Source organism: Dendroctonus ponderosae, unplaced genomic scaffold, assembly GCF_020466585.1.
Source record: "Dendroctonus ponderosae isolate FM_Combo_2020 unplaced genomic scaffold, Dpon_F_20191213v2 Dpon_F_20191213_4, whole genome shotgun sequence".
In the NCBI taxonomy this organism is placed as follows: domain Eukaryota; kingdom Metazoa; phylum Arthropoda; class Insecta; order Coleoptera; family Curculionidae; genus Dendroctonus; species Dendroctonus ponderosae.
In genome coordinates, this window is record NW_026018611.1 from 7,714,011 (window position 1) to 7,723,628 (window position 9,618).

A 9,618-nucleotide genomic window follows, 5' to 3' on the forward strand; every position below is an offset into this window, starting at 1 on the left:
CCAATAAATCTTTATCGATCTTCAAAAAAATCAACCTGTTCTTCTGCTACTGTTGTCGTTTTTTCTACACCTTAGCTTGATTTTTCTCTAGTTTTCCTGAACACTTTACATATCCATTGGCTAGATATCTAGCAATTAGTAATAGTGAACTTTCTGTGAGCCAAATAAAGATCTTGGAACACACCCCTGTTCGGTTAAGCTGGCCCAGTGGATGGCTGGAAGGACCAAAGCAGAGCCGCAGAACGTTATTAGAGTTTCGTGAAACGGGTTTCCCAATCGCCAATTTTATTTAGCGAGGGCATGAATCACCCCTTTAAGCTCTTGTACTGATTATCGCGACTGCAACTCTTCGGTACCAACTTTGCCTTGCCGTTTGGTACCAATCGAGTGCGCGTCATTGACGTTGTTGGTGCTCGAGTCGCACATGGGACGGTACCAGTGTTATCGTCTTATCGCGTTGAACCAGGATTGTAATCCGCTGTATTTGACGGTGAATAATAGTTTTGTGCGGGCGGATATGGTCGATTTAGTGTTAAAGTCGGGTCATTTAGTGTGGTAACCAACTATTTACAGCACGTACAATGTGTACGCACAAAGAGTAAAAACCATTCTATAAAACCGGTCACGTAAATAGTTTATTGCGTAAATGTAACAGACAACAATTGAACCCGACCTACCAGACATGTCTTTCTCGTTGGTTCCCCTGGACATTCTGAACCATACACCTATGCCTGACCTACTTGACGCGCTTACCACCCTTATAAAGACTTTGTTACCAATCAAATAAGAGACGCTCCTCGACGAATACGGGTGCGTTTTAACCATTTAACAAATCAATACAGTCACAAGGCTTTGGCAATCGGTACTTAAGCGATGACAAATAGTTATTTGCTATTTGATAAGCCTCTAAGTATCTCAAAGTAAATCCCAACTAAAATAATTGCTCAAAGTCAACAGCATTCCCACGAGTTGCAACAATGTTTCATTACTTATTACCATTGAGCTGATCCGCAAATCGTAATAAGATTCATTGGATATGAAGATGTTTTCAAAAGAATCTGAACACTCGTAGTTGCTGCCTGATTCAAGGATGGTTTCCGATAATCTGCTTGCCTATATGGGCGATTATAACAAACATGTGATGACCTTATTTTATTATCTACGATAAATGCACTAGCAACAAAACAGGTTACAAATTTACCGTGTTGTTCAACAAAGACAAGGCAAAATCTTGGAGAGAAATCGAGAAAAAAGTTCACAACGTGTGTCTTATCATTATAAGACATTGGTCCTTATAATGGATAAAGATCTTATAATGGTTTAATTCTAGTATTATTTAAATCTTTCACCTGTCTTTTGATGAAATGGCGAATTCGCTTTCTTTATTACTACAAGACAAATTGCCTTTCTTGCACTAAAATATTTTTTGGTTACAAATTTGCTGAGAATTTCCGTTCTTTTGAAGATGGTTTAATGTCAACAGATCTTGAGTAGATCATCAGATGAACTGGGACACAATTTGCATGTTATTGCTTTGCTCAAGACCTCGATTAAGAATACATACACTGATATTGTTATCAATAATCGATTTGCCAAGGTCTAAGAAGGCATTTTGCTACTTTAACCAGGTGCACTTACAGTACATAGTTCATGGTCGCAGGTACCTGAACTGGAATGATGTCTGTCGGCCTTGGACTGTTTTTGCAGACGAACCTAGTGATTAAGGTTGATGCAACCGCACACCAAAACTGATATTGTTTTATTTTAGTTGGCCATTTCAAGATACGAACCCGACATTGATCTAATATAAAAAGAAGTTAAGAATAAGCCACTAAGTACTTTGAACGTTTTTCTTTTGTAACAGAAAGAAAAATTTTGTAGGAAAAAGTCCCACAAAACAAAACAAGTACATTGGATTTATCCTCTTGCGATCGTTTAAAATCTTTCCTTAGAGTTGCGACTTTTAATCAACCCTGTTGCATTAGTTGAAGTCTTTTGGTTAAATTAGTTGTTGACCTAATCACTAGGGAGTTCTACTTTTAGCGTTGTGAAAAGGTACAAAAAGGGTCCTAAAAAAACTTGAGGCTTCAGTGATTATATTAAATCTTCAATAAAGTACTTTTAAATTTATTTCAATATTTTTTTAAAATAGAAAATGTCGTTTTAAATTGAAATTAAGGTAGCGAAATGCAAAAGGTGTAACACTGTCGGTCAATGAAAAATGAAAACATTAATCAAAATATATTTTTTTAGTTTACAATTTTGCAAATTTACTTATATCTTATTTAAATTATTTTAATCACAAATAACAGTTTTTCATATTACATATTTTTTTAAAATAGCCTTTAGCTTATCATGTATGTCTCATGCTTGCAATGTTGAATATATTCACCTAAATACTGAATTTTCTGCTTTTAGTGCTTTTACTTCTCAAGGCTTTGCTATTTGCAATAAAAAATATGAAATCAGTTAGTTAAAAAAACTGGAATGAATAAAACGTATTGGGTTAAAATGTGAACTTAAGAAAATAATACGGACGTTACTGTCCAATTAGTGTTGGACAAAACTTACGTAAAATTATTGAGTTTTTTAACCCAATGGGCAATTTTTACCATTTTAATGGCTCAAGCCAGAGCTTAAACGTAAAACTAATAAATAGGGCATTTCCGTACATATTTTTCAACTTTAATCTAGTTACTTATATCACATTATAGACAATGAATTAATGAAAATCGAATAAGGTATTTTATTAATCTGATCTGAAACAGGCACCACACTTTTACCAGTTCTTATCATAATCTCCTAGTGGCATACTTTCGAGGAATTCAGTAGCTTTGAAATAATGTTGTCCAGTTTTAGCAGCTTTTAAATACCTAAGTGAACAGCCGGCTTAAAATATAATTTGCGCATTTTTGAATTCCTGCTTGCCTTTACGTACTATTAATTTTGGCATTAGTAAAATCTTGATTGCTTATTGTGAATTGAGTCGAATATTTGAACAATGCATCATACTCGAAATAATCAGTCAAGACTGCCTATAGCAAGTCTGTATAAACTTGTATAATCCTGCAAAAAAACTTGATTTCAGAGATACAGAGAAATATATTTTGCACGAATATTTAAAAAAATATATTATCGATTCATCATAATCTAGTTTTTACTGATTAAGTCTAAAATAGGGGTCAACCATCAGCCATAAGAACTAGTTACGAACAAAACTCATCCAGGACCTGACATCATCAAAAGAAAAAGTATTCTGGGATTGGCAAAAAGTTCATTTCTGAAGATGTTTTTTTTCAAACTCTTACACTTGACGATTGTTATCTGTTACATTTACTGAAATCGAACGATCTTTTTCAAGCTCTGATACCAAAGACTTAATTTTCCAATGTCAAGTTTAAAATGCCTCAGTGTGCTGTAGTGGGTTGCAATAACACCCATCGAAGGACTAAAGGAGGATCGGTAAAGTACCATCGATTTCCAGGGGATTCGGTTATTCGCCATCAATGGTTGAAAGCGTGTGGAAAAAGCGTAAATAACTGTGCAACTGCTCGGATATGCTCCAGACATTTTAGGCGAGTATTTGATAGTTTCTGACAAGAGTGGAAACGGCAATGGCATAACATTGCAATTTTTTTCAAATTCAATTTCCTAAAAAAGTTAGAGTACTTGTACTATTGTAAAATGAGGCACTAAAATGATAAAAGATAATTCGTTCTCATAATAAAATAATGTATAAAAATTAGAATGACTTTAACCATAATCGCATAAATATTTTAATTAGAAAACCGGGAGATTGTACCTCTGGTGAATGACCTTGTTCTAGCCCTGAGAAAGACCCAAATAAAGGGTCGAATTTTTTTAAGCATAAATCGAGTTCTTAATCCAGTGCCAAATCCGCTTTTCAAACATTTTTGTTAACTTTTGGAAACGCTTCTAGACTCGTAATATGTATAAGAACACAATAACTCAGGTTTTATTTCAACTCCTGACACATATTGCAAAAGAAATGCATAATTGTGTTGCAATTTTGTAACTGAGGCTGGACTGAGGATTTTAAAGACAACATTAACAATAATGTACAATGTGAAAAGGTTTAGCTTTAGCTATATACCTATAAGTAGTCGGTAAACAATTTTTTTATGCCGATTGAAAAACCTCACTTTTATTTTATCCAGCGGATATCCTATGTTTCTGATACCTCATTTCATAGTCTTATAATTTGAAAAAAAGATGGTAATTCCATAAATTACTAGTAAAACAGACGCAAAAAAAGGGATTTTAGCCAACCCGTTCTTTTGCCTTTGTTCTATCCGAATATTAATATTTTTCTATTTTAGTTCTCTCACGGAAGAAACGATTGGCACCAACATGCTTTTCCAAATACTCGCGACGTTCTGCTTTGAATTGCAGAGGGTAGAAGTAAATCAAATCCGATGAATCTGTACTCTTACCAACCGCAACAAACATTTGTTTAGTGTGTGCCCGGTTTTTAAATAGAAAATGTTCTTATTATTTATTGTACTTATCGATTGATTTAGTATCCGGTCTAGTAATTGGAGGTACGCCCAATATGATTGGTTCTTAGTTTTATCTAATATTTACTCATTTCTTAATGAGTTGACCTTTGCAATATGTTCATTCTGATAATGATTGCAATCTTATGACCAAGCCTGTTTCAGCACTCACAACCAAAGTTAAAATTTTTACAAAACTATTTCTAAATATTTTAGTGAGGCATCATACGAACGGGACGTGCAACATGAAATTTTGGGTTTGCCAACACGATCTCGCCTAAAACGCGGTGCTCTTCCAGATCAGAATCTTCCAAACGACTTTCTAAACGAGGAGGCACAACCGGAAAGTGCTATAGATATTTTATTAGCAGTGGGTCTTGTACCGGCAAACAAAAGTAATAGTAATAACGGAGGACTTCCAGAAGAGTAAGTGGTTCTTAAAATATATAAAACAATTAAAACTTAGAAAATACATTTTGCAAAACATCTGGAAACATCTTTTTTGCTACCACCCAAAACCAATGAAATTCTATAATCCCACTACGAAAGACCATAAAAATGGTTGGTAATACATAATCGGATTCTCTCTATGTTGCCAACCTCATAAAAAAGTTTTCAAATTACATTTCGTGATTAAGCATTTTCAATTTTGAAACAACATCGAAAATCTGTTTTCGTGTGCATTTTCATATTCAAAGTTACGTCATGTAAAATATGTATGCTATGTATGGAAAGAAGTAAACATTGTATGGTGTAGGTACACTACGCTACAGAAAAATTTTACGAGGTTTAAACACATTTCATTTGTTCTTAGGTGAAATCTATAAATTTTGCTGGGATATTCAGCATAGTTGTATATTTATGTTGAATGTTCGTCTTTTCTTGCGAAACTGTAGATGTTTTCGCAATTTTAAATAAATAAATAATTTAATGAAGTTGGTGTGTACCAGACCAAAGTGTCCATTCAAATTCCTAGAAACTAAATCTGCACTTAGGAGCGTTCAACTACAATTTTCTTACCGGATGATATCTTTGTCTATCGATCAATTCCTTACATGCATAAAACCTTGAATTAACTTCTAAATACTCAAATTAGGTTTTAATTATTGATATCGCACTATTGTATTCACCTCAAGTATAATAAGTGGCCTTAAAGGGGCATGCCGTGTAATTCAACAGCAGCAGCACACACTTATGTACAGGGTGTTTCGTTGTGTTGTAATGTACGAAAAGAGCGAAAAGAAATTAGGGAAGTCATATTTAAAACCTCATCGCAAGCCACTGATTGGCCAGTAGATGTTAAAACTTCTTAAAATGACAAAGTTAATTTTCAAAATTGTTGCTGTTCTTACTAAGCAATTACGGTGAGTGAAGAGTCACTCTAATCTGTTACCATCAGTTTATTTTCACCTCTATCAGCAAGAGACAAGTCTGACCAACTAATTGAAGATGCTTTCAAAGAAATCTAAATCTGTTCCAATTGGGAAATTCCTGTAATGCAGGTAAATTGTGGATTTGAATTCGGTTTTGCTGTGTTCGTCGATCCCCTCTTTATAGTTCGTTCGCCCACAGGTCCGTGACCCCCCGGCCGCCCGACCTATTTCCCAACGTGGGGAACTCATCCAATGATGCCATATCTATTTAATATGCAAATATATGGTTTCTCTAATGAATATTGCAAGATTAGAATATAAATAAGCCAATTCAGTCGAAAAGGTATTCCCATTCTTCGAAGCTTCCAAACATGGTAACCCCATAACGTGTATTACGAGTATATTTCTATTGATTCCTTACTCACTATAATATCAAAGACCAATAAAGTCGCATCAACGCACCAATCCAAATAGTTTCCTTTAGGACATTATCCAAGACAAACATATCATGTGCTTGTGAACTCCTCAACGTTTTGCGCAGGCACAACCTAATCATCGGCAAACATACAAGAATATCACTCTGATTGGCTGCACTTGGCAACATTGAGAACGTCCACCACGATGCATATTGTTTGTGCAGGGGTAAATAGGGACGTCGTTCGCTTCTCCCACGTTGACGTCGCGTAGTTGTATTTAACGTACGTCGCGACGACGTCGTGAACACTTCGACGCGCATTCGCATTTTTTTTGTTTATTGCCACTTTTTTAAGCACGGAACTATCTTGTGTAATCGGTTAACCACGTGTCTTCTTCATTTATTTATTTCTTTTATTTCCGAAGGACGTCCGATTCTTTTCATGGGAAAGGATAGCTGAACCACTTATTTGCACTGAGCCAAGGTAAATTGTAAATAAATGCAAGTTACTGTTAGAATGTGCCATATTTTTCAGGCAAAACGAAAACACGCTTAAACCATAACGCAAGAACCGAAAAATGTTAACTTGTAGATAACAAACGACAAATAAACGGTCGGTAAATATGTACTAAATAATGTGTAATACCGGAAATTGAATAAACCCCAACCTGAAACGTTAACAGTAACATTAAACAACAAAGCGAAAATGGGAATTAAAACAGTTTATAGAACATATACAGGGTGTCCCGTAAGCACATGATCAAAAGGGTACAGGGATATCCTTTGGATGAATAGAAGATGTTATGGCCTAACTTTTATTCAGAAAAAATTCATATTGATAGTCAAAGTTCTTCAAAAAAATTGTTTGTTTTGAAATATGGGAAGAATGATACCATTGACTTTAATCAATCGCTGTGAATGTATTCCTTTGTAAGATTCATCTTGTATTCTTGTATTAATCTTGTATTCATCTTGTAATCTTCAATTCTTGTAGTACGAAAACTACCAGAACTTTTTATTTTATAGCTGGGAGCAGCTGATTTTTTCCAGTCCTGTTGGGACATTTTTGGGCTTTTGTAAAATCCTGCAGCAATCGTAGTTTTTCAGCAAAAAAAAAATCTGTTTCCTCGATAATTAAAAAGCCCAGGCCATATACCAAAAACCATATATTTGATATATATATATATGCCAAGGCTTAAAGTAGTAACAACGCTACACATAGAAACTGATGATGGTGGAAAACACCGAAACGTATTTTAATTGATAAATAGACAATAAATGACTAAAGCCCAAGAATTGATTTTGAATTGCAAGAAAATTAATTTATGTTTTGTTAATGTAAAAAGTTAATGAGTTAATGCCTATCCAATGTTAAATTGAAATTGAATCAAAAATATTTTTTGGATCAAAAACTATGAATGCTACCAGATTTTACAAAAAGGACAAAAATGTGATGGTTATTGCATCAACTGAAAAAAAAATCATTTGATTCTAGTTATCAAGGAAAAAGTTCTGGTAGTTTTTGTACCAAGACACTCGTATGAAATCGGTTGCTTCATCATAACATGAGCCTTACATAGGAACAAATGCACAGCGAATTTCATTAAATTCCATCGTACCATTCTCCCATCTTTTACAAGAACTTTGATCATCAATAGCAGAGGAGCCAGACATTTTTTTCTTAGCAAAAATTCGGTCAGATCGTCTTCTTTTGATCCAAAGAATATCGCAGTACCTACCCTTTTGATCATGTGCTGACGGGACAGCCTGTATATCAACTCTGAGTTGTTCTTCATAATAATCCTCAGTTAAAAATATGGAGATTAGTTTTCCGATCTTCTCTATACTCTGGTCATGTTGGCTTTTTTAAGCCAAAATCAGCTCGAAAAAATCAAGCTAGGCAATATACACCGCGGAAGCAAATTTATAAAAACTGCGAGTTGAAATTTGAAACAATTATAAATAAAAATAAAAAGAAAAACAGAAAATAAAACCGTTCTCGATTCTTTTAGATCCGTGGTTTCCAAAGTGGTCCCTACAGATCCCAGGGCCCCCGATTTTGGGGTCCATGAACAACGTCAGGGATCTTAAAATTATAAAACAGAACTTTTTTGCAAGTACTCACAGTCAGAACACAAATGCAGATAAAAATATACTAATACTTAATGCAACTTATTATTATGTGAGGATTATCCACACATGAGGAGCTGAAACCTGAAAAAAAAGCTGAAAATGTTTATAGATAAGATACGACAATTTCTGGTTACAAAAACAGATCCCAATTTTATATCCAACATTAAGCCTCGTCACAAAAGAAAGAAACCGACTAGATTTTTTTGGAATTTTTCCCTTATGCAATTATGTAGTTTCCCAGGGTTCATGTGAAAGTTTTGAGTATGAAAAAAGACCAGTGAGCCAAAAGAGTTTGGGAAACACTGTCTTAGATAAACGAAACTTTTAGCAGAATTATCAAAACATGCAAAAATTTGAAATTAAGCCATAATAAATTACATGTAAATTTACAAATACTGCTCATAATTCTTCAAGTAAACATGTAATTTTCCTAGACAATTCCAAAAATGTTTTAAGCGTGTTGGGACATAATTATAAGTATAGGTAAACATACAATCAAAGCCAGTGTGCGATAATTTCAAGTGGGGGGTTTTCAATATACTTTATGACTTAACGGTCTACAGGGTGTTCGACCGGGAACCGCCGCAATGGATATTTGGCAAACTGCCATTAGGAGAAATTTGAAAATATGACGGTGTGCCGAAGTCATTGAGGGCAAGCGATCTAAAATATTTTCGATATGGTCACACTTCTGGTTATGCCGGAAGAAGGTTTCAACTTGCTTAGTTTCAATGGAACAGCCTATATATTATTAGATTTTTGGATTATACTCCCAATTAGAAAAATATTTCATGTATAATATTGTACCGTGGATGGCCGAGTATCAAATTCTTTCTTCAACTTACAACTTTTATTCCACTCGGTACAACTTTAACTACGGAACAGGAACAAACTAACTTCTAAATTAATGTCAACTTCACTAACGATAACAATAACACACGGAAAACACGGATTTCCGACTCGCGGGTTTAACTTCTTCTGCACTCAGGCGCGGCTGTCACTTCACTCTCCCGGTCTGGTTCTCGTCGTCGCTTATATACTTTTCTTCAGGTATTCCAGATAGTTCTAGAAATCTCTAGTCCAAGTGCGAAATTTCCCGCTTGTCAGTGTCATATTTGACAGTAAATGGGGCCCAAATGGGGCTCCCATTTACTGAAATACCATGAATTTCGATCCCCCA

At 34.8% G+C, this 9,618-nt stretch overlaps 2 protein-coding genes across 13 annotated transcripts in view; one reads left to right on the top strand and one right to left on the bottom strand.

Moving 5' to 3' along the window:
* LOC109537154 overlaps positions 1–9,618 on the bottom strand; it is a 136,578-nt gene that overhangs the window by 83,058 nt on the left and 43,902 nt on the right. The window lies entirely within an intron of this gene.
* The window catches only part of LOC109537018, a 35,100-nt gene that overhangs the window by 9,121 nt on the left and 16,361 nt on the right, over positions 1–9,618 (top strand). For 2 of the 11 annotated variants that reach the window (XM_048665962.1, XM_048665963.1), the window contains exons 1-2: positions 2,332–3,575; positions 4,734–4,943. The exons of 1 other annotated variant lie outside the window; for it this stretch is intronic. In XM_048665962.1, the coding sequence (XP_048521919.1) occupies positions 3,403–3,575; positions 4,734–4,943 (383 nt within the window). In that variant the 5' untranslated portion in view covers positions 2,332–3,402. Of the gene's footprint in view, positions 1–222; positions 627–2,330; positions 3,576–4,733; positions 4,944–6,530; positions 6,790–9,618 lie in introns of those variants that run through there. 8 more of the 11 variants (XM_048665961.1, XM_048665964.1, XM_048665956.1 and 5 more) reach the window with 7 other exon arrangements.